General features: G+C 43.7%; 1 protein-coding gene across 1 annotated transcript in view; it reads left to right on the top strand.

Moving 5' to 3' along the window:
- The first annotated feature begins 2336 nt into the window (after window positions 1-2336).
- Window positions 2337-26477, top strand: part of adra1d (adrenoceptor alpha 1D) — a 41068-nt gene continuing 16927 nt past the window's right edge. Inside the window, exon 1 of the mRNA XM_080197224.1 lies at window positions 2337-3413. Within this exon, the coding sequence (XP_080053350.1) occupies window positions 2450-3413 (964 nt within the window). The 5' untranslated portion in view covers window positions 2337-2449. The remainder of the gene's footprint in view (window positions 3414-26477) is intronic.

Genomic DNA, 26477 nt, shown 5'->3' on the forward strand with positions numbered 1-26477 from the left:
TAACTCACACGCACACAGAACGACAGCAGCATAAACTAACAGTGAAAGAACGAATGCAAGTTCAAGAGGGTTAAAAAAAACGCCAGTGAGTAAAGGGAACACAGAGAGCGGAATCTGGAGTCTGAAACAGAGAGAGAGGGAGAGAAAGAGCGCGTGGATTGGGAACCCGAGATGGGTTTAGCACACAGAGAGGAATAGAATGAGAGCTGGAGACTGAGATAGAATCCTACAGTGCAGAATGAGGCCATTCGGCCCACCGACTCTGCACTGACCGCAATCCCACCTAGACGCGATCCCCATAACCTCCTGCAGTTACCCTATCTAGTCCCCCCTGACAAGGGGCAAATTAGCACGGCCAATCCGCCTAACCCACATGTCTTTGGACTGTGAGAGGAAACCGGAGCATCCAGAGGAAACCCATGCAGACACAGGGAGAACGCACAGACAGCAACCCAAGCCAGGAATCGAAGCCAGATCCCTGGCGCTGTGAGGCAGCAGTGCTAACCACTGAGCCACCACGCTGCCCCAGTTTGGATCCCCAATATCACACCTCAACTCCCGCACCCCTTTACCGTCCTATCGCTCCTCCCGCCCACCCTATTGTTAGATGCAGTAATTCAGTGAGCTAGAAACAGAGAATTGAAACAGAATAGTGTGTGAGAAAAAAACAGGGCTGTCAGGAAAAATAGGATTGGTTAGAAAGGTGTGGGCACAAAATAGCCCAGTGAGGGGGACAGAGAGAGGACAGAAATAGGGAGAGAGGGGGATAGAAATCAAGAGAGGATAAAGACAGAGGAAATATCAAATCAAACCAGAGAGCAGAACATTGTTACAAATTGTTTTCTTTCAGTTCAAGAATTTGTCACTTGTAGTCAATAGTAAATCAAAATACGTAAATGGAACTTCCCAAAAAACTACTTTGTAAAACAGTAAGAAGTCTCACAACACCAGGTTAAAACAGAGATGGCGTTATTTCCATCTGTGGAAGGTACTCGGTGCTGCCTAGGGTACATGTACCTACAGGATTCAGAGCGGTACTGCTAACTCGCATTGCTAATAGTCCAAATTGAGATTCTGTCTCTGCTTAATGTAATGTTTTACAGGGCCGTGTCATGACTGGAGTATTTCAGGTCAATGTGCGTTACCATAGAAACCAGTCGGGCCCCAAAACTTGTTGTAATGGTTTAATTTATTAAAAATGAGGGGCATTGGCACCTGCGACATTTGCATGAATTTGGCGTCACTTCTATATATTAAAAAAAACTCCCATTTTCAGTTCAATTCGGACGATTAAAACTGGAAGTTAATAATTTCCTTCCGAACTGAAACTCTCCTCGTGTTCTCCGCATGCCTTGAGAACACAGCCGGAGCCAGTGTGCTAATGGACTTCGCAGTAGTGGGCATCCTTCGTATTATTAAAGTATTGAAGTCTTATTAAAATAGAAACAGCCCGGTGGCGGGGGGGGGCAGAGGCCATTTAACAGTCAGCTTGTCACCCAGGGACTGGGGCGCTCTATGCGGCGGCGAGGAACAACTTAAGAGTCGTGAATTAGGGTTAGACAAGGATTATTGAAAGATAGAAACCATTGTCAATATTTATAGTACCGTCTGAAATCTCAGTTAAACCAAACAAAAACTGAAGAGATGTGGGATTAAGTTGGAAAAGCTAACAGAAAGGATAAGGTTCAAGATTGACATAGTGGCCACTACAAATACTTCACAAGAGAGGAGAATATAAATGAAAAACACCTTTCAGGTTTCACAGATGGCCATTTGAAAACCTGTTGATCTGTTGCTTGTCCGGCTCCACAGTCAGATCTCTGCTGCCCTCTATCAGTGCTCTCTCTCTCTCTCCCTCTCTCTTTTCTCTCTCTGTCTCTCCCCAGTCGCTCAGAATCCGTGACGTCTGGACCATCCCGAGGAGGCGAGGTTTAAAGTGATTGAAAAGTGATATTGAGGGTTCCAGCATCCAACTGTTTGGACAGATTTTCATTAGTGGTCAGTCTGCGCGGTATTTCTTACGGGTGTGCGTGTCTGTGGGTCTCTCTTTGTGTCTCTGTGAGTCTGTATGTGAGTGTGTGTGAGAGAGAGAGAGTGTGGCGGGGGGGGGGTGCATTTATTAACCTGGGATGGTTTGGAAGATGCTGACATTTCAGACCGGGTAGCGGACGAAACAAAAAAAGTTTCAGGCGAAATTCCATGGAAGATGGAATGGAGGAAGAAAATGTAACGGGAGCTGATGTCCATGCCGAGCAAACTGGGAGAGAGGGGAACTTGGATAAGTGTTCCACCAGATCATGGTGGTGTCTTTTTTTGAATCTGCCTGCACTGGGGGGGATTGTGGATACTGCTTGGAGGTGCTTTGTACAGGGTGCCATGCAGTGAGTGTGGGGACATCGCCCTGAACTTGCTCAACTCCCGTTCACATGGAGAAGGCAGCTGGTCTAAGATGACTTCTTCTCCGTTCACTAATCAGAGCTCCAGTGGAAACTACTCGAGGGACGCGGGCAACGCCACGGTGCTGATCTCCGCCCTGCCCCCCGGCTATGCCCAGAACCGGTCGGGGGGCGAGCCAGGCGAGCGAGATGCCAACCAAGCGGTGGCGCTGGGGGTGGTCCTGGGCGCCTTCATCCTCTTCGCCATCCTGGGCAACATCATGGTCATCTTGTCGGTGGCGTGTAACCGGCACCTGCAGACGGTGACCAACTATTTCATCATCAACCTGGCCATCGCCGACCTGCTGCTCAGCACGACCATTCTGCCCTTCTCTGCTAGCCTGGAGGTGTTCGGCTACTGGGCTTTCGGGAGGATCTTCTGCGATGTGTGGGCTGCTGTGGATGTGCTGTGTTGCACCGCCTCTATCATGAGCCTCTGTATCATTTCCATCGATCGATACATCGGCGTACGCTACTCTCTGCGCTACCCCACCATCATGACTGAGAAGAAGGCGGTGTGGATTCTCATCCTCCTCTGGGTCTCCTCCATTGTCATCTCGGTGGGTCCCCTGCTGGGCTGGAAGGAGCCAGCTCCTGACGATGAGACAGTTTGCAGCATCACCGAGGAGCCGGGCTACGCCTTGTTCTCCTCGCTCTTCTCCTTCTATCTCCCCCTCATGGTGATCCTGGCCATGTACTGCCGGATCTACATCGTGGCCAGGAGGACCACCAAGAGCCTGGAGGCCGGGGTGAAGAGGGAGAGGAGCAAGACCATGGAGGTGGTCCTCAGGATCCACTGTAAGAGTGTGATGGACGAGCCCAGCTCCACCTTCAAGAACAAGGGGCAGCAGTTCCGCAGCTCTCTCTCCATGAGGCTCCTCAAGTTCTCCCGGGAGAAGAAAGCAGCCAAAACTCTGGGCATCGTGGTGGGCGTCTTCATACTCTGCTGGCTTCCCTTTTTCACCATCTTACCGCTGGGTAGGTAGAGCCAAGCGCTCCAGTAGCTCACCCCAGGCGATGTTAAGATGCTGTAACATGCTTTCATCTCACAGATTTGCCTTTCTCCTTCATATTGTCATAGCATATTATAGAAAAGCGTAGATATAATAGCATATTATAGAATATGGTAGCATATAATAGCATATCATTGACTATCATAGAATATCGCAGCAAATCATAGAATATCAGCATATCATAGGCTATCTTAACATGCCAGAACATCATAGAATATTATAGCATATCATAGAATATCATAGATTATCATAGCATATCATAGACTATCATAACATATAGAATATCATAGACATGATAGCATATCATAGATTTAGAATGTCGTAGCATACGGCATATCATGGAATATCATGGTTTATCATAGAATATCAATATATATCATGGAATATTATAAAATATCTTACAATCCCGACAGTGCAGAAGGAGGCCATTCGACTCAATATTAAATTGGGTTTATCAGAGAGATGGAGATAGCTTCAAATCCAACTAATCTTCAGTGACCGCAGTGTAGAGCAGCTGGATGTGAATCTGTTATTGCAACATCCTCCGATTCTAGACTTTCAAACTCTCATTACTCTTTTTTTTTGCAGCCCATTATTCAAGTGTCACCAGCAGACACAGCAAGGGGCTTATCAACTATTCCGCCTCTACTGCACCTTCTAACCTGAGTGAGAGATATCCGGGCCACGAGCCAAAACTCAGGACCCAAACACTGCCCAATGTGCATGTCACCATTCCAACCTTCCAACCCTCACTCCAATGCCAAAACTCATTTGGAAGCCTCACTATTTCCCATTACGTCCTGTCACTTTGACTAATTCATGAGATCCAGCTCCGTGCCCTAGTTCCGCGGAAGTGTCAGGGGCTGCGGTTCACTTATTTTAAGGTCTGCTGTGGACTTTTTCTCCCCACACAAATGTGCAGTTGGATTGCAACTACGGCTGGGCACCCGGCAAGGGATGGCACACATTTCACTGCAACAGTTTCATCCGCTCAACTTTAAGCGCAGCAGCCGAGAGGAAGCATTCAGCACCCACCCCCCACCCCCCGCCCCGACAACATGGTATTAAAACATGCTCACTGGCGCGATTGATACTGACTGCACACACACACACACACACATACACGCCACCCCTTCGTTAGCTCCAGACCCCAGCCCAATCCCCGCAATGAATGCAGGAGCGCGGAGGACAGATTCGGGATGGCTGACATGGAGACACACGTGCACCTCTGAGGTGGAATACATACAGTATATACATATAGAGAGAGAGAATATATACACTGAATATATAGAGGGAACAGCACTTGCTTCTCATGTTGAGAATGAGACGCCGAGTTACTATCATGTGAAGGCTCGGCGCACGGGAAGATAAGGAATATAGAAACAGAAGGGTGCCTTAAACTTGTCCCGCCTGTCTCTGTGTCTTAACTCCATCTTCCCACCTCCGTTCAGTATTTTTTTTGCCTCGCTGAACACATTCCAATCAAACTCCTCTGCTATTTTAACAGGGAAATCTGCCTGTTTGCAGGTCACAATGGCAAACATTTCTGTTTTCCTAATCTGGTATGTTTATGTTATGTCATTCTATAATTTATATTGTACTGTGTTTGACGGCTATGTCTCCCGCACAGATACCAATCAGGACAATTGGGCAGCGCTGGCGTTTATTCTCCACAACAACCTCATCCCACTCTAAAATCACTCATCTATCTTCCCCTGAAATGTAGCAATGCTATCCGCTTCAACTATTGAGCTATGTCTTCCGCGTTCTTGCTGAATAAATAACATTCTCCACTGGATTTATTAATGACTATTTAGATAAAAGTAAAATTTTCCAGCCTTGTTTGTTCATTTTATTTCTAACTTTTATTCTGGTACTCCCCGCCCCCACCCCCACAAGTAGAAACATTTTTTCTACATCAAACCGTTTTACTAATATAAATACTTCTAGAAAGTTACCCCCTCAGCGTTTCATTTTCTGGATCAAATATCCGTTCAGTTCTGTTGCCATTGTAGAGAATCTCGCCTGTACCCATCTCCAATGTATCTGGTCTTTCTTATATATAATACGGAGGGCAGAACTGTAGAGTTATGTTTTCTCATTAAACTTTGAAACGAGTCGAACGTAATTCCAAATTCTGTTTCGCTACAAATTAATCCCAGCGCTTGGTTTGCCTTACTAACTAGAATCACTAATTTTAGTAGTTTTTTTTAATCCTTTAGTGATTTATGCATCTGTGCTCCGGATTTCCTCAGCTCCCCGACCCCATTCCGAACCTTATTATTCTTTGGGAATTACATAGAAACACATAAGCTAGAAGCAGGAGTAGACATTCATTTTGATTATGGCTGATCATCAAATTCAACGTCCTGATCCCCCCCCCCCGCCCCCCGCCTTTATTCTATATCTCTTGATCCCTTTAGCCCCAAGAGATACATCTAATTTCTTCTTAAAATCACACAACCGTTTTTTCCTCAGCTACTTTCAGTGGTGGTGAATTCCACACATTCGCCTCTCTTTAGGTGAAGAAATTTCTCCTCACCTCAGTTCTAAAAGGTTTACCCCTTATCCTCAAACTATGACCTCTAGGTTTGGATTCCCCCACCACTGGGGACATTCTTTCTGAATCTGCAGTGTCTAATCCTGTCAGAATTTTATAATTTTATAAATTTCTGAAATCCCCTCTCACTCTTCAAAACCCGAGTGAATATAATCCTCCTTATTTTTCCTTCCAAACTACACAACCTCACATTTAGTTACACTGAAACTACTTTCTCAGTTTGTGCCCATTCTGCGAATTTATTAATGTCTTCTTTGATTCAAATATTTGGTGACTTTTATCCTTTGTGTTCGCTATACCTCCCAACTTGGTGGCATTCCAAATTTAGGAACTGTTCTTTCAATACCCAACACGTTAACTAACAGAGGTCCCAGCACTGATCCCCGTGGAACACCACATCCCATCTCTTGCCTCGTTGAGTTAACCGCACTTATTCTGTTACTTGTTCTGGTACCACCTTGCTATTCATTTTGACTCCACGTGCTCCGACCTAAACCTACAATGTTGGACCTTATCGCACATCTCTTGAAAATCCAAGTATATTACACGAGGTATTAGGACCTTTGCTTACACTTTCTATTAAGCTTTGAAGAACCCAGTAAAGTTGGTTAAGAGGACCCCTTCTCTTTTGAAATCCATTTCCCCTACTATACTATATATTTTAGTCTCTAGATTCTTTTACCCATTACACTTTTTAGTAAGGATCTTAATTTCTTTCTGAACAAATCCAGACAGGTCTTCACACGAAACGTGTTTTAGCAGAGTTACAGATATTTAGATGCCCTCTGTTAACAGATTTTTATTTCCGACATTAGAAAGAGATGGTACTTTATATACGTGTCAATATTCACTATGTAATTTTGATACAGTCTATCAAAAGTATTTCATAGATTGTAACAGAACCTGTGATCTTAAAATGTGCTATAAACGTACAAGTATTTTCTTTAATTATCCATTATGGGGTCCTTCTTAATGTGTATTTTGTCCATTGCTGGTTTCAGGTTAGTCTAATTGAAGTACAATAGGAGACAAGCGGTGCATTAGACATCCAGGCGAGAAGTAACATTCATATTTTGGCGATCGGAACTCCGAACTTCATTATTAGGTTTCAGTTTGTTACAATTGTGGCACCAAGGAGTAAATATTGAATTACAGACATTCAAAAATATGTAGATAATTTAGAAGCAAATCAAAGTGACTTGTTATCCGACGTACCTGGATTGGAATCTAATTGACCATGGGAGTGAAACAGTCGGTACATTTTGGGATTAGTTAACCCTTCATAGCTTGGATTCCAATTCAATATTAATAGGATTATAGTGCTCAACCCATACTGCATGTAAGGATTATATCTAAAGCACGTTTGGAGAAGATTAGACTGTACGCACGTAGCATGGAAGTCGCTATGACACAGTGCAAAGTTCTCAATCTTAGGTAGATGGTTCAAAAGAATAACGGGTGAGAAAAGTGATGTAGTCATATCGATGCAATGATGCAGCTCTTCAGAATTTCATAGGATCGAACAGCGGATTCGGAGGCTATTCGGTCCATGGTGTCAATGCCAAAATATGAATGTTACTTCTCGCCTGGATGCCTAATGCACCTCTTGTCTCCTATTGTACTTCAATTAGTCTAACATGAAACCAGCAACGGATAAAATACACATTAAAAAGGACCCCATAATGGATAATTGAAGAAAATACTTGCATTAATTGGAAGACATATCCAATCAGTCCAACTCTTACATAAGAACATAAGAACATAAGAAATAGGAGCCGGAGTAGGCCATCTAGCCCTTCGAGCCTGCCCCGCCATTCAATAAGATCATGGCTGATCTGTCGTGGCTCAGTTCCACATTCCCGCCCTCTCCCCATAACCCTTAATCCCCTCTCTTATCAAAAACCCATCAACCCGTGTCTTAAAAATATTTAGCGAGGCAGCCTCCACCACTTCAACGGGCAGAGAATTCCAGAGATTCACCACCCTTTGAGTGAAGAAATTCTTCCTCAACTCCGTTCTAAACCGCCCCCCTTTATCTTGAGGCTGTGCCCCCTAGTCCTACTGTCCTTTCTGAGTGGGAAGAGTCTCTCCACCTCTATCCTATCCAAACAATTCATCATCTTATACGTCTCAATGAGATCTCCCCTCATTCTTCTAAACTCTAACGAGTACAAGCCTAGTTTATTCAGCCTCTCCTCACAGCTCAACCCCCTCAACTCCGGCATCAGCCTAGTAAACCTCCTCTGCACTCCCTCCAAGGCCAAAATATCCTTGCGTAAGTACGGCACCCAAAATGCTCTGCAGAAGGCACTAACATTGGCAAGTAAAATAAATAGAGAATGCCACCGTCTTTTTTTTTTGGCAGTTTAACATTGCGAAAAAAAAGATTTAGTTTGGACACTCCTTAGCTCTACATCATCTGCTCTAATATCTCCTCACCTGATTGTTGCTCCATCTTGCTGTTTTGATTTGATTTGATTTATTATTGTCACATGTATTAGCATACAGTGAAAAGTGTTTCTTGCACACTATACAAAGCACACTGTACATAGAGATGGAAAGGAGAGGGTGCAGAATGTAATGTTACGGTGATAGATAGGGTGTAGAGAAAGATCAACTTAATGCAAGGTAGGTCCATTAAAAGTTTGATAGCAGCAGGGAAGAAGCTGCTTTTGAGTCAGTTGGTACATGACCTCAGACTTTTCTATCTTTTTCCTGACAGAAGAAGGTGGAAGAGAATATGTTTGAGGTGTGTTGTTTGATACAAAGTCCAAAGATTGACCATGTTAGATGTATGAGGTAACAAGGAGAGGGCCTGGGTAAGATATTCTGTCAGAGAGTCAGTGTAGGCTTGATGGGCTGAATGGCCTCGTTTGCATTGCAAAGATGCTATGATTCTATTCTACGATGATAATGCTTCTGAGAAACACCTGGGGACCTTGTTAGAGGCACAACAGTGTAAGCTGCCATGGTGGCTATCATTGGCTGCCTTGCAAGTTTAATTGTACGAAAAAATTATAAACACCATATTGACACCAAAAATTCAACAATCAGCAATGATCTATTAAAAATATACAATTTGAACTTTAGTAAGCCACATAACTTAAAACTGTGATGAACAGAATGAAAAGTAGCTGACATCTTTAGTATCTAAGTAGTTTGTTGATATTGGGTTCCAGCAATCATCGCTGTTAATGGCAGCAGATAACGATAAGATGAATTTGAGAGAACTCTGTCATTCAAACCTACGGCAACTGTTAGTAACAGAATCACATAGAATACTACAGTGCAGAAGTGGACCCTTCAGCCCATTGAGTCTGCACCAATGCATGAAAGGCCATGACCTGTCTACCTAATCCCACTTACCAATACTTGGCCCATAGCCTTGAATGTTATGGCATGGCAAGTACTCATTCAGGTACTTTTTAAAGAATGCGAGGCATCCTGCCTTTACCACCCCTCTAGGCAACGCATTCCAGACCATCACCACCCGTTAGGTAAAAAAGTTTTTCCTTAAATTCTCCCTAAATCTCCCACCCCTCACTTTCAACTTGTGTCCCTTCATAACTAACCCTTCACTTAAGGAGAACAGCTGCTCCCTATCCACCCTGACCATGCACCCCCCCCCCCCCCACCACCACCACCACCACCACCACCCCTCAGCATCAGTAACCAGCATCACCTAAACTCTCATGGCAGAAGCTGCCCGTGATGTGTTTTGGTTGACAAAACCCACAAAGCTACACTTTAAAAACACATTTACTACCTTATTGTAATAGATGCCCAGAGAAAAGTTTCACCTCTTCAAACAATTGAGACAAAGATGCAAAAACCTCCTTCAATATAGTGTGTGTTCCATTCTCAGGACATCCCCAACCAGCTCTCAACCAAGGAATTATGTTTGAAGTATTGTCTCTGTTATTACATAGGCAAATACAGCAGCGAATACAGGTGACCAGCTAATTATGATTCTTGCAGGTTTGAGTGTAGGAACACAGGAGCAGAAAAAACCCATTTCATCCCTGAAGCCCATTCCAACATTTAATGAGAGCTGGCTGACTTATCATCTAACACTGGATACCCACCTTCACCCTATATCTCTTATTCCCTTTGGTTAACACATTATCAGTTTCAGATTTCAAATTGAGCTGCTCCATCATTTAATACAATCATGTCTAATCAGATTGTGATCTCAAATCTACATTCCCATCTACTCCAGATACTCGTTGACTCACTTGTTTGCTCCGGATCTATCTACGTCTGCCTTGAAAATATTCAATGACCCTGCCTCCTCCACCTTCTGTGAAAGAGAGCTCCACAGATTCACACCCCTCTGCAAGAAAACTAAATTACCCTCATCTCTGTCTGAAATGGGAAACCCCTTATTTTTAAATCGTGTTCTGTAGCTCGGCTTTCTCCCACAGGGGAAGCATCTTTTCAGGATCCACCCTGTCAAGTGCCCTCAGGATCTGCATTGATTGGGTATCAATTGCAATTTAGGGTCATACAGTCATAGAGGTTTAGAGCATGGAAACAGGCCCTTCGGCCCAACTTGTCCATGCAGCCCTTTTTTTGAAAACCCTAAGCTAATCCCAATTACTCGCATTTGGTCCATATCCCTCTACACCCATTGTACCCATGTACATGCTTTTTAAAAGATAAAATTTTACCCGCTTCTACTACTGCCTCTGGCAGCTTGTTCCAGACACTCACCACCCTCTGTGTGAAAAAATTGCCCCTCTGGACACTTTTGTATCTCTCCCCTTTCACTTTAAACCTATGCCCTCTAGTTTTAGACTCCCCTACATTTGGGAAAAGATATTGACTATCTACCTTGTCTATGCCCCTCATAATTTTATAGACCTCTGCAAGATCACCCCTCAGCCTTCTGTGCTCCAGAGAGAAAAGTCCCAGTCTATTCAGCCTCTATTTATAACTCAATCCATCAATTCCCAGTAGCATCATAGTAAATCTTTTCTGCACTCTTTCTAGTTTAATAATATCCTTTTCTATAATAGAGTGACCAGAATTGTACACAGTATTCCAAGTGTGGCCTTAACAATGTCTTGTACAACTTGATAGAAAAGGAAGGGAGAGAGTGCAGAATGTAGTGTTACAGTCATAGCTACGGTGTAGAGAAAGATCAATTTAGTGCAAGGTAGGTCCATTCAAAAGTCTGATAGCAGTAGGAAGAAGCTGTTCTTGAGTTGGTTGGTACATGACCTCAGACTTTTGTATCTTGGAAGAGAGTACGTCCGGGGTGTATGGGGTCATTAAATTTGCGGGCTGCTTTTCTGAGGCAGTGAGACACTAATGGGCAATTTAGCATGGCCAATCCACCTAAACTGCACATTTTACGATAAGATTGGTGACAACATTGTGGGGGCTTCTTCTACTCATCTTCAAATAGTTTCATGGGATCTTCCACTTCTACTGGGGTGACACAGCAACACAGTGATTAGCACTGCTGCCTCACAACGCCAGCAACCCGGGCTCAATTCCCAGCTTGGGTGACTGTCTGTGTGGAGTTTGCACATTCTTCCTGTGTCTGCGTGGTTTCCTCTGGGTGCCTGGGTTCCTCATTCCAAAGATGTACAGATTAGGTGGATTGACCATGCTAAATTGACCCTTAGTCTCAGGGGGACTAGCTAGGGTAAATATGTGGGATTATGGAGATAAGGCCTGGGTAGAATTGGGTGCAAACTCGATGGGCTGAATGGCCTCCTTCTGCACTGTAGGATTCTATGATTCCATGATTCTATGATACTCATAAGACAAGATCTCCACTGATCTCACAGTGGTGCACTAGATGAAGACTTGTAGGGCACTCCTTGACAATGGTGATCAGTATGTGGGTTTAATATTGATGGCATTTGTTGAGAAGTCAAATGCTAGACCACCAGACTTTTCCAAGTCAAATAAATAAGCTGTGATATGTACGTTATAAAGAAGAAACTTGAATTTTGCATTAAGTTCAATATAGTTCCAAATCTAAACAGCAGCTTATAGAGAAAGACTTGCATTTATATAATGCTTTTCTGAAATAAGGACATTCCAAAGTACAGCCAACTAAATATTTTTGAAATATGATCATTGCTGCAATGCAGCTGCTAATTTGTGCACAGCAAGATCCCCAAAACAACACTGCAACAATGTCCAGACATTCTGTTTTTGTGATTCTAGTTGTGGAATTAATATTATCCCGGACCATAACCAAAACTCTCCTTTGAAAGAGTACCATAGGATCTTTTGCATCCACTTGAAGGAGCAAAGCAGGCCTTGGTTTAAAATCTCACTCACAAGACAGCACCTCTGACCATGCAGCACTGCCTCAGTACTGACACTGGAGTGTCAGCCTTAATTTTTATGTTCACTTTCTGGAGTGGGATTTGAACCCCCAATCTTCATAAGGGATAGTTTGACTAAGCTTCTACTAACCAACCCACATCTCACATAGAAAGCAAAGCACATGGGAAGTGGAATACAGGACATTGTTATCTACCTTGGTGAACATTGTTGGATATTAAAGGTATGGAAGGAGATTTTTTTCTCAGTGATTCATACCATCTTGTAATACAATTGTAGGCCCTTTGGTCCATTAGATCTCTTTGTTGGAACAATCCGCAACTAATGCCCTGCTCCTCTTATAGCTCTGCATCCTCCACTGCTTCGAAAAACTAAGACTTGCATTAAAAGGTATAGGGCTCTCAGCCTCAATTAATCCCTTCAGCAAAGCACTGCAACCTACAATAATGTGAGCAAATGAAGTGGGGTTGGCACGATACAAATTAATGGTTGAAATGATTGTCTTTGACAAACATTACACATAATTTAAGTGCCTGTACTAAGGTCCTCTGCATGCACTTTAATCATCTGAAATGTGTATATTCTAAAACTTTTTGTTGATTTTGGATTTCTAGCACATTTCATTTATTGTACTTTACATTGTGATCTAACCATTACTGATAAAGAGATTTCAGAATCTCACTGCAGCTTTGAATGGAAACTTGCCACCACCAAGGTCTGATAGTGATAACAGAAAGAAGCCTTTAGGAGGGCACAGTGCGAGCTAGCATTTTAATAATGTGTGTCAAAGAGTATCGTGTGTGTGTTGTTGACCCCTTAATTGTTCATGTGTTGACTTCTCAATATTGGTCATGACATGAAAGAGATGACAAAGAAAAATCTCATGATAACCATACAGAGGCAGGAGGGAAAAAGCTGGACTGAATCAATACATTCACTCACCCTGACCCCAGTGTGAATAGAGTGACAACAAAGAGAAGGCAGACTGAGAAATTGATGGATTACCTGGCTTCTCACTTAACAAGGAGATGGAGAAAGGCAGAGAAGAATTGAAAAATAAAGTAACTAGGGGGGAAAAGAAGTAACTGAATAAGAAAACTTTGAGACCACCTCTCAAACCATTCATTTAATTTGATTTATTATTGTCACATGTGAAAAGTATTATTTCTATACAGACAAAACTTACCATTCATAGAGAAGAAAAGGAGCTTAGAAAGCTGAGAAAGGATAGCAGGACTAGAGGGCACGGCCTCATGATAAGGGGGGGGCACAGTTCAGATCAGAGTTGAGGAGGAACTTCTTCACTCAAGGGGTGGTGAATCTCTGGAATTCTCTACCTGTTGAAGTGGTGGAGGCTACCTGAAGTGGTGGAGACAAGGGAATTAAGGAGAGAAAGGAGGAAAGTGGAACTGATCCACTTCAGATCAGCCATGATCTTATTGAATGGCACGGCAGGCTCGAAGGGCTAGATGGCCTACTCCTGCTCCTATTTCTTATGTTCTTATGAGAGTGTGCAGAATGTAGTGTTACAGTCATAGCTAGGGTGTAGAGAAAGATCAACTTAATGCAGGGCAGGTCCATTCAAAAGTCTGATAGAAGCAGGGAAGCTCGGTTGGTAAATGTCCTCAGATTTGTGTATCTTTTTCCTGACAGCAGAAGGTGGAAGAGAGAATGTCCAGGGTGCATGGGATTCTTAATTATGCTGGCTGATTTTCCAAGGCAGTAGGGAGTGCAGATGGTGTCAATGCTTTGGAGGTTGGTTTGAGTGATAGACTGGGCTTCGTTTATGACCCTTTGTACACATTTATATATCCACATATATATACATTTAAATTATTCTTGGAACATGAGCATTGTTGGCAAGTCAACATTTCTTGCCCATGAGCAGATGGTAGTGAGCTGATTGCAACTGAATGGCCAGAGGGCAACCATATTGCTGTGGTTCTGGAGTTATCTGTAGACCAAACCAGATAAGGATGCCAGAGTTTGCCTCCTGAAAGATACTAGTGAACTGCATAGGTTTTGCATGAATTTGATAGTATTATAATTGTTATTAACAAGATTAGCATCTTCTCACAGATTTATTGATTCAGTGCATTTAAAATTACCCTCGTTGCCATGGTGGAATTTGAACTCCTGACTCTGGGACATTAGTCTGGTTCTTTGGATTGCTAGTCTAGTAACAAGCAGCTCCCAGGGCACTCAAGAAGCTTGACACTATCCAGGACAAAATAGCCTGCTTATTGGTACCCCTGCCACACACATTCACTCCCTCCACTACCAACACACAGTGGCAGTAATGTGTACCATCTACAAGATGCACTGCAGAAATTCACTAACACTCCTTAGGCAGTATCTTCCTAATCCAGGACAACTACTAAATAGACAACAAGAGCAGCAGAGACATGGGCACAACTCCACCTGAACATTCCTCTCCAAGCCACTCACCATCCTGACTTGGAAACATTTTGCCATTCCTTCTTTAAGTCAAAATCCTGGAATTCTCTCCCAACAGCCCAACACCACCTAGACTACAACAGTTCCAGAAGGCAGCTCACCACCATCTTCTCAAGGGCAATTAGAGATGGCCTGTAAATGTTCGCCTTGCCAGTGACACCCATATCCCTTGAATGATGTTTTCAAAAAGTACACTACAATGCCGCTCCCCTGGAAATTTACCATTGTTCTTCTATTGCTGCTTGATCAAAATCCTTGAATTCCTGACTGAATAGCACAATGGAAAAACCATAACGACACATTCTAAAATGGTTCCAGAAGAAGACACTTATCTGAGAAAGGATGTCCTTTCTATTGAGGGAGCACAGCAAAGGTTTATCAGACTGATCTCTGGGGTGGCAGGTCTGTCATATGAGGAGAGACTAAATTGGTTAGGATTATATTCAGTGGAGTTTAGAAGAGTGAGAGGGGATCTCATAGAAATTATAGAATTTTAACAGGATTAGAGAGGGTAGATTCGGAAAGAATGTTTCTGATGGTGTCCAGAATTAAGGGTCATAGTTTGAGGATAAGGGGTAAACTTTTTAGAACTCAGGTGACAATAAATTTCTTCACCCAGAGTGGGGTGAATGTATGGAATTCACTACGGCAGAAAGTAGTTGAGGCCAAAACATTGTGATTTCAAGAAGAAATTAGATATAGCTTAGGATCTGAAGAGATCAAGGGATATAGGAGGAAGGGGGGGATCAGGATATTGAATTTGATGATCAAAGTGAATGGCAGAGCTCAAAGGGCTGAATGGTCTACTCCTGCTTCTAGTTTCTAAGACCCAAAACCATCTTCCCATGGATAATGAAGGATGGGTTTAATATGTTGGCTTTATCAATAATGCCTCTATCTGCAGAGGAGACATTGAATAAAAGTCAAAAATGAGCACTTACAAATAGCAGTGGTGCATATAAAAAAGATCATATCATGTGAACCATCTCAAATTGCCTCGCTCGTTACTTTTCAAGTTCATTAAAGGTGGCCCCTTCCCATGAGAGTAAGTGTGTGAATCTGGGTATTAATTCTTCAGATGCTGCATGATGATTGCAAGGTCAAAATTCTTGCCCCACGATGTGAGTTTGTCTTGTTCAATTATTGTTATTTTGTGCAACCATGTAATAAGATAATATAAACAACATGTGCAGTGAAATGGCGACTTGCCAAAAATTGGCAAAGATTTCAATTCAGCATATCAGTGCTTCCGTTGTGCTGACAGTTATTAAACTGCGGTTTACAAGGTTGTTTACATTGGCTTCAGACATTGACATTGGAACAAAAAAAAAAGCATTATCTGAAAAACAGAATAAGATACTGCACTTTGATGTAAATTTCATGCAGTGTGTTTTATAGATTTATGTTTGTAATTCTTCAAGTATAGAAGATTAAAGCTTGACTTATTAAAAAACTTTTTTGCCTTATCCTACTCTGTATGCAGGTACAGCAGCTGTAAAGAAGGTAAAATTGTATGTTGGTCTTCATGGCAAGAGGATTTGAGTATAGGAATCTTGCTACAATTGTATAGGACGTTGGCGAGGCCACACCTGGAGTATTGTGTGCAGTTTTACCTGACTTTATCTGACAAAGAATGTCCTTCCTATAGAGGGAGAACAGCAAAGATTTACCAGGCTGATTCCTGAGATGGCAGGTCTGACATATGAGGAAAGACTAAGTCATTTAGGATTATATTCACTGGAGTTTAGAAGAGTGAGAGGAGATCTCATAGTTAGAGTTAGATAGGGTAGATTCAGAAAGAATGTTCCCGATGGTGGGATGCCCAGAACTGGGGTTCATAGTTTGGGGATTTGGGGTAAATCTTTTAGGACTGAGGTGAGAAGATATTTCTTCACCCAAAACATGGAGAATCTGTGGAATTCACTACCACAGAAAGTAGGTGAGGCCAAAACGTTGTGTGATTTCAAGAGGAAGTTACAGTCAGAAGTCTCACAACACCAGGTTAAAGTCCAACAGGTTTATTTGGTAGCACAAAGTTTTGGAGCACTGCTCCTTCATCAGGTGAGTCAATTGAAGGGCCTGATGAAGGGGCAACTCTCCAAAAGCTCGTGCTACCAAATAAACTTGTTGGACTTCAACCTGGTGTTGGGAGACTCCTTACTGCGCCCACCCCAGTCCAACGCCGACATCTCCACATCAAGGAGAAATTAGATACAGCTCTTGGGGCTGAAGGGATCAAGGGATATTGGGTGGATGGCAGGGTCAGGAGATTGAATTTGATGATCAGTCATGATCAAAATGAATAGCTTAGCAGGCTTGAAGGGCTGAATGGCTTACTCCTGCTTCTAGTTTCTTTGTTTCTATATTTCTATGTACGTTCTTTGACATCTTGAGTGGGGTGGACTGGGATGGGGGTCGTCTAGATTTGGGCGTCCTACCATTTTCTTTTATGAGAACATATTTGTTCTGATCCCTCTCTGTCTCTTCCTTGAATGCCTCTCACTGCTCTGACACTGACTTATTTTGGAGTGGCTATTTTCCAGTGTACTTTTATCAAATTGTATTCCACTTAGTGAAGTTTCCCTTTCCTGAAATTTAAAAATTTTACTCATATATCCTATATTATCTTTTTCAACAGTGCATCTAACTGAGTTATGATCTGTATCACCAAAATGCTGTCCTGGTGATATCCCTCCCTCCTGCCAACTTCATCTCCTAAACCCAAGTTCAAAACTGTCCCTTGTTGCACAGCAAGAAGTCTCACAGCACCAGATCAAAGCCCAACAGGTTTATCTGGTATCACGAGCTTTCGGAGCGCTGCTCCTTTATCAGATGATGAAGGATTCACCTATCCGAAACCTGTTGGACTTCAACCTGGTGTCGTGAGACTTCTTACTGTACACACCCCAGTCCAATGTCGGCATCTCCACATCGTGGCTTCTCTTGCTTTGTGCTGCCTGAAATAAAGCCTCCTAAAATTATTTTTTAAAATTCAGCACTTTGATTGCATTTTTTTTTAATATCAGGGTAGTTGAAATCTCCTGCTGTCCCTGCTTTATTGTTACTGTACATCTCAGCATTTTGTTGAAACATTAGCACTTCAATCATCCTCTATGAATATTTGGAGGTCTATAATTTACTCCCCGCAGTCTGATTGCCCCATTTTTGTCCCACATTTCAACTTTTATGGCTCTAATTTGATGACCCTTTTAGAAAATCCTTCTTCCTGGTAGCTGTGATTTTTTTTTCAATCAATTCTACAATGTCACTCCTGTTTTGATTCCCCCCCCAACAACACACCAGCCCAACACCAACCCCCCCATCCTATCCTTTATGCATTATGAAAGTCCTTTAACACGAATGGTTTGCTTGTTATTAACAATACTGGGCTGCCATTCCTGCCTTATTTTAAGCTGTTTCAGTAATAACCATGATATCCAACTTTCCATCAACCCTTGTCCTGACTCTTCCCTCCGTATTGTCTTATTCAGTACAACCTGTGCATTGAAATGTAGATCACCGAACTACTCCTTTTAAATATCCCATGTGCGAATTTTAAATCAGTTCCTTGAATTGGGCAAAAACATTACTTTGGTCTCCACAATGAAGGCTTGGAAGAGCAACATGTAATAACCTGTGCAATTAAGTGGAAATATTACTTAAGTATACTCTATATTTAGAGAAGTGATGACAAGGCAGGGACATGGACAACGGTCCAGGTGGCATTGTAAACTGTAAAGGCTGTGGCCTCGAGTTTCAAAGTTTAGTAATCCTTTTTGTTTATTTATTCTTTAGAGGATGTTGGTGTCACTGGCAAGGTCAGCATTTGTTGCCCTTCCGAATTGCCCTTAAACTAAATATTTTGCTAGTCTATTTCAAAGGATATCGCTGTGGGTCTCATACACAGTAAGAAGTCTCACAACAACAACAACAGGACACTGATTGGGAGGGTCTGTTAGCTGGCAAGTCCACGGTTGGCAAGTGGGAGGCTTTTAAAGGCAAAATGAAATGGTTGCAGGGGAGGTATGTTCCGGTTAAGAGGAAGGATGGGAAAGGTAGGATTAGAGAGCCGTGGATTACAGGGGGTATCGAAGACTTGGTCAGGAAGAAGAGGGAGGCGTATGTTAGGTCGAAACGACTGGGTACGGAGAGTGCGCTGGAGGAATATAGAGAGAGTAGGAGGGAGCTAAAAAGGGGAATTAGAAGGGAGAAGAGAGGGCATGAAATGGCTTTGGCTGGTAGGATTAAGGAGAATCCAAAGGCATTTTATTCCTATATTAGGAGCAAGACAGTAGTTAGAGGGAAAATTGGTCCTCTTAGGGACAAAAGCGGGGAGTTATGTATTGAGTCGGAGGGAATGGGGGAGCTCCTGAATGAGTACTTTGCGTCGGTATTCACGAAGGAGAGGGGTTCGGAAGCGTGCGGTCTGTTAGAGGGAGCTGAGGATCAGCTGCAGGAAATATCTATTACGAGGGAGGAAGTGCTAGGGCTTTTAGGTAGCGTAAGGACGGATAAAGCTCCGGGGCCTGATGGTATTTATCCCAGGCTGCTTAGGGAGGTGAAAGATGAAATTGCTGGGCCTCTGGCGCAAATCTTTGTCTCTTCTTTGGACACAGGTGAGGTCCCAGAAGACTGGAGGGTGGCAAATGTGGTACCGCTGTTCAAAAAAGGTAGTAGGGATAACCCTGGGAATTATAGGCCGGTGAGTTTGACATCGGTGGTAGGGAAATTAATGGAAAAAGTACTTAGGGGTAGGATGTATGAGCATTTGGAACGTTGCGGTCTGATTGGGGATACGCAACATGGCTTTGTTAGAGGGAGGTCTTGCCTTACGAATCTGGTGGAATTCTTTGAGGAGGTGACAAAAACGGTTGACGATGGGAGAGCCGTTGATGTCATCTATATGGATTTCAGTAAGGCGTTTGACAAAGTCCCTCATGGTAGGCTGGTAGAAAAGGTTAAGGCGCATGGGATACGGGGTCAGGTAGCTAGGTGGATTGAGAACTGGCTGGGCAATAGGAGACAGAGGGTAGTTGTGGAGGGGACTTTGTCCAGCTGGAGGCCAGTGACCAGTGGTGTGCCGCAGGGCTCGGTACTGGGACCTCTCCTCTTTGTAGTCTACATAAATGACTTGGAAGAGAGCGTAGGTGGTGTGATCAGCAAGTTTGCTGATGACACCAAGATGGCAGGGTTGGCGGGTACCGAAGTGGATTGTCAGGTGATACAACAGGATATAGATAGGTTGGTGCATTGGGCAGATAGGTGGCAGATGGAATTTAATCCTGACAAATGCGAGGTGATGCATTTTGGAAGGAATAATGTAGAGAGGAGCTATATGATTAAAGGTAGACAAATTAGGAGTATAGAAACACAGAGCGACCTGGGAGTGCAGGTTCACAAATCCATGAAGGTTGTGACACAAGTGGAGAATGTTGTCAGGAAGGCTTATGGAATGCTAGCCTTTATAGGAAGAGGTATAGAGTTTAAAAGCTGCCGTCTAATGCTTCAGTTGTATAGAACGTTGGTTAGACCGCATTTGGAGTACTGCGTCCAGTTCTGGTCACCTTACTACTGGAAGGACGTGGAGTCTCTGGAAAGGGTGCAGAGGAGGTTTACCAGGATGTTGCCTGGCATGGAGGGGTTGGGTTACGAGGAAAGGTTGGAGAAACTGGGACTGTTCTCTTTGGAAAGACGGAGATTGAGGGGTGACATGATAGAGGTATATAAGATACTGAAGGGAATAGACAGGGTCAATAGTGAGAGACTGCTCCCTAGATTGGTTACGAATACAAGAGGACATGATTTAAGGGTGAGGGGGGAGAGGTATAATTTGGATATGAGAGGAAGGTTCTTTACGCAGAGAGTAGTGGGGGTATGGAACGCGCTACCGAGTGGGGTGGTGGAGACGGGAACGTTGGACTCGTTTAAGGTTCAGTTAGATAGGCACATGAGTGAAACGAGGATGGAGGGTTATGGTAGGGGTTATTGAATAAGGGTTAGAACCTCGGGAGACACCGGAAAGGCAGGCTTGTGATTAACGTTTTTGTCTTTTCACTCCGCAGGTGGAGGTCCACCTCGTTGTCAAGCGAGGGGCATGCACACAGTGGGTTGTGCGTGGGCTGCTCCTGGAGGTTCCGGGAGTGGCCTAGTACTTCGTGTCGGTGTGTGTGCTTAATCCTGGACCGGTAGACGGGCGCCGCAACAGCTCGGTGACTAGCACTGCTAGCTGTGCAGATACATGGATTTCGGCCTGTGTCTGTGGGAGTTTGTGCATTCTCCCTGTGGTTGCGTGGGTTTCCTCCGGGCGCTCCGGTTTCCTCCCACACCCCAAAGATGTGCTCTTAGGCTGATTGGTTTTACCAAATTGACACTATTCTCCCCTGAATCTGGCTAAGTCAGGGGTTCTATTTGTAGATACGCAGGGTAGAATAGGTGTAGGGTGATGCGGCGGCGCGGGCTTGTTGGGCCGAAGGGCCTGTTTCCCGTGCTGGGTTGTTCTTTGTTCTTTGTTTTTGTAACAACAGGTTAAAGTCCAATAGGTTTATTGGTAGCAAATGCCACTAGCTTTCGGAACCTGCTGTTCATTCGTCACATCAACTTCCACCCACCTGACGAAGAAACAGCGCTCTGAAAACTAGTGGCATTTGCTACCAATAAACCTGTTGGACTTTAACTTGGGGTTGTGAGACTTCTTACTGTGTTTACCCCAGTAGAACGTGAGCATCTCCATATCATCTCATATGAAGGCCAGACCAGTTAAAAATGGCAGATTTCCTTCCTTAAAACTAGGGCCTCAGTGAAGGACATTAGTACTTATACAATAGTGCAGAAGAAGGCCATTCACTAACACATCGAAATAGCACTTTACCCAGGCCCTCCCTCCCACCCAATCCCCATTACTCTGCACATTTACCACGACTAATCCACCTAACCTACACATCTTGGGACAATTTAAGGGGCAATTTAGTATGCCAGTCCATCTAATCCACATAACTTTGGACTGTGGGAAGAAATTGGAACACAAATGTGAATTTGCCCACATTGTACCTAAAAAAAAATTATAGAACAGAGTACTTCCTAAAGAGTGAAATGCTGTAAAAATTCCTCCTCATCTTGGTTCTGTGCTCTCAGATCCTAATCTCTCCTACTAATGGAAACATTTCCTCCATGTCCACTCAATCCAGGTCTTTCATGTAGCACCATTCACGACACAGACTGTCCCAATGTGCTTGTCAGCCAATTAAATGTTTTTAAAGTGTGGTCCTGTTGCACTGTGGGGCCTCCAATCAGCAGATCATGATACTGCAGCTAGCAGTGCCATAAGTCTGAGATTCTTCTCATCTAACCAATCCCAAGCCCTGGTCCTCCCAAAGGTCACTGGTAATTGGGGACGTGGGGGTTTTAACTGTGCCAAGTGGGCCTGCAGTGGGAATAAAGGAACTTCCTGTGCAGGAAGCAAACCCATCTGAAATTTTAATCTGCTCGCTGAGTGTGGCCAGAAAGAACTAAATTAAAAAAGGAAGGACAAGTTGGAATGTCATCATTTCTTTTTCTGATAATCTGTGGATTGGGGAAGTCGATTTTCGAATACAATTTCAGAATAAACCAACATTTCAATGCAAAGATTAGGTTGATTAGCTATGTTAATTTGTCTCTTAGGCCTTGATTTTACTGGCACGCCTGCCCAAAATCAGGGCGAGAATGACTCACAGAACGGCATTCTCCATTTTCTCGGGTGCGATCTTACGAGCCTCCGGCCTTAGTGTCCAATATGGGTAGGGGGAGGAGTGGGGTAAACATGGAGTTACGGGGATAGAACCTGGGTCTGATGCTCTGTCAGAGAGTTGGTGCAGACTTGATGGACCAAATGCATTGTATGATTCTATGAAACATTTACTGGCTCAATCATTGACTGAATGTGAGTAAAACATTTTACTATCATCATGGTGGGAGGTAGCCTCTTCAATTATATCAGTGGTGGCATCAGGTAGGCCAACTGAGCTCCTTAAATGGGCAATTAATTCCCACTAAGTGGCCTCATTCTGCCTCCGCTGGGATTTAACCAACAGTGGGAAAAGGCTCGGTGCCAAATGCTCAGCTGAAAGAATTTGCCTGCTCAGGCTAACAGCAGGCAGGGGGAGTGGTCCCATACACAAAGCTTCTCAAATCCTCAGACCCCCAAACATATCCTCAAATCCCAATGCAATGGTGCCCATTTCTGTCCCAAATGTGGCAGGGAGCTGTTTCTCTCTGATTGGCTGGCAGCTCTCTGACGCATAACTTGTTGATCGAAAAGTCCCACCACCAACCTACTAATTGGCCATTAAATGGTTGTGGGCGGTCAACGTTGCAGCATGCTGTGACAATCACATTGTTAAGCTGATTGACTGGTAATCCAGGGACCACAGGTAATGATCTGAGGACCTGGGTTCAAATCCCACGACAGCAGATGGTGGAATTTAAAAGTCCAATGATGGCCGTGAAATGATTGTCGTAAATGGTTAAGAGAAAAGCAGAATCATTGCCCTGCCAAAATTGCAGGGCTGTGGTATGGAGCTTTTCATTTCCTTTGCACAGCCTCATGCCAAAGGGTGACACAGTGGTTAGCACTGCTGCCTCACAGTGCAAGGGGCCTGAGTTCGATTCCCAGCTTGGGTGGCTGTCTGTGTGGAGTTTGCACATTCTCCCCATGTCTGCATGGGTTTCCTCCCGGTGCTCCAGTTTCCTTCCACAGTCTGAAAGACATGCTGGTTAGGTGCATTGTCCATGTTAAATTCTCCCTCGGTGTACCCAAAAAGGTGCCAAAGTGTGGCAACTAGTGGATTTTCACAGTAAGTTCATTGCAGTGTAAGTGTAAGCCTACTTATTACACTAATATATAAACTTTAAGCCCAGAATCTTAGGCTCCCCTGGTAGTGGAAGTTCAGGTACACAGATCACTAAAACTTCATGAAACTAAGTAAAATAATCCAAAAGTGTGTGATGTAATGCTGACCATTATCCCTCAAGGACAGGAATACAGGAGATACAAGTTATGCCTCAGCTGTGCAAAGCCCTGGTTAGACTCCACCTTCAAATCTTAGAAACTTTGATTGTATAACCTGTTAACCGACCAAATTCCAGGGAATAGAACCCTAGTTTGTGTAGCCACCTCATATTTTGAACCTGAGAGTCCAGGAGTGAGATTTTTCAGCCACACTCGCCCAAAGACTGGAAAATTCCACCCGAGGTCAACAGACCTTTGCATACTCTGTGTCCTGCCTGCTACAGCTCCCATGGTGGGCAGGATGGTAAAATTCCCTCCAAGCCCATTTTATCCTTCCAATGAGAGGGTGTCCAGAACTGCTTGTAGTGCTGCTGGTGTGGTCTAACCAGGACTTTGTATCACTCAAGTGTGACTCCTACCCCCTAGCATTCCAGTTCTCTAGACATAACGGTCAGCATTCCATTAGCCAATGGGTGGGATTTTCCTCCCCCTTTGTGGCATGTTTTGTAGGTGGGGGAGGCGGCATGCCGCTCGCTGGCTAGAGAACCTTAAGGTCTCACCATTGTCAATGAGATTTCCTACTGAATACACCCCTCACTGTCAGGGAACATGTAACAGGAGTGTACCATTGGCAGGACTGTAAGATTCCACCAGTATAAGCAGCAATGTATTGGCATTTTTTTGATTATTTTCTGTTCCGATACATGATGTTTTAACAATCTATGTGGAGTCCTAAATCTCTTTGGACTTCCATTTTTCCATCAATTCGCAATTTCAGAAGTACAATATACTATTTTTTGGAGTTTAAAGGAGGTGGTTGCCCTCACATCTTTCTACAGTGAAATCTGCCTGTCATGATTTAAGGACCTCTTTGTACCAAAGGTATTGTTTGCAAGTATCCGCTAACCGGACTGATGAACTTGAGTTATACTGCCAGCTCCACATTGTTTCTTTTTTATTCATTGATGGGATAAGGGCATCATTGACCAGGTCATCATTTATTGCCCATCACTATTTACCCTTGAGAAGATATTGGTGAGCTGACTTCTTGAACCACTGTGGTGCACATGGTGTAGGTACGTCCATAAGGTGTTAGGAAGAGAGTTCCAGGATTTTAACAGAGAGAATGGCCAGTGGAGTTCTGAATGTTAGCTCCAGTTCATGGAGTGATGCTCATGTTAACATGTTAAAAACACGGTTAACTGGTCAACCAACTCTCTGTGAATATTAAAAGAAAAGTCCAATCTGCAATGCTTTAAAGAACTTTTATTCATTCAAGAGATATGGGCTTCATTGCAGAGTTACTAATGACAGAAAGTACAAGACAAACAAGCAACACAAAAAGCTGATCTACCAGTCTTTCATTCCCTCCTTTAAGTTTACACTTATTAACTTCAGTTTCCGATCCACCTAAGAAATTGTCAACAGACTCACCTGGTTCCTGACTCAGGCTTTGACATTCATATCAATTCGTCCATTGATTTGACTTTGACTGGAGATGTGTGCTGAATGTCTCTAAAATTTTGTCTGGCTTAATTTATGGTGTCCTCATTGATTTCCCGGCTAATAAATAAATTGAGGATAAAATTACTGCTGATGCTGGAATCTGAAAGCAAAAGAGAAAATGCTGGGGAATCTCTGCAGGTCTGACAGCAAAGCTTTGACAAAGGGTCACCTGGACTCGAAACGTCAGCTCTTTTCTCTCCTCACGGATGCTGCCAAACCTGCTGAGATTTACCAGCATTTTCTCTTTTGGTAATAAATGAATCTAAATTGATCTCTCCTGCTCACAAAAGGCAGTAGCTGGCGCTTTCCTCTTTGTCAGTGCCTTTGAGAAAGGTCAAACTTTTGGTTGAATTTCTCAAATGCTTCTACATCATTGGCCTCCAGGTCCACCCTGGGCTTGTGCTGTGCCTTCATTTCTGCTCCTGCGGCAGCAGCCATTTTGTCTCTGTGCGGCTAACTCGGTGTCTTTCTTTCTCCCCGCGGTTGATTCTCATTCTAATTCTGCACTTACTTTGTCTCTAATATCTGGGTTTTTTCACCCGCAGGCCTGCTAACACCATGCTATGTCTCGTGGTTCACCCAAGTCCAAAATAATCACACTCTTAGATTGAAACGTTTCTGTTTCAGCAAATGTGTTTCTCAGATCACACCATGTGCTCTGAATCATAGACTTAGAATCCCTATAGTGCAGGAGGAGGTCATTCGGCCCATTGAGCCTGCACCAATATGGGAGGGCAGCATGGTGACATAGTGGTTAGTATTGCTGCCTCACAGCTTCAGGGACCTGGATTTGATTTCTAGCTTGGGTGACTGTCTGTGTGGAGTTTGCACATTCTCCCCATGTCTGTATTGGGTTTCCTCCGGGTGCTCCGGTTTCCTCTCACACTCCAAAGACGCGTGGGTTAGAACATAGAACATAGAACATTACAGTGCAGTACAGGCCCTTCGGCCCTCGATGTTGCGCCGACCAGTGGAACCAATCTAATGACCCTCTAACCTAAACTAATCCAATGTTATCCATATGCCTACCCATTTGAATGCCCTTAAAGTTAGCGAGTTCACAACTGCTGCAGGCAGGGCATTCCACGACCTTACTACCCTCTGAGTAAAGAACTTACCTCTGACATCCGTCCTATAATTACCACCTCTTCATTTAAAGCTATGTCCCCTTGTGTTAGCTATCACCATCCGAGGTAAAAGGCTCTCACTGTCCA

The sequence above is a fragment of the Carcharhinus amblyrhynchos genome, chromosome 1 (assembly GCF_965287045.1).
Source record: "Carcharhinus amblyrhynchos chromosome 1, sCarAmb.v2.hapA, whole genome shotgun sequence".
Lineage (NCBI taxonomy): Eukaryota > Metazoa > Chordata > Chondrichthyes > Carcharhiniformes > Carcharhinidae > Carcharhinus > Carcharhinus amblyrhynchos.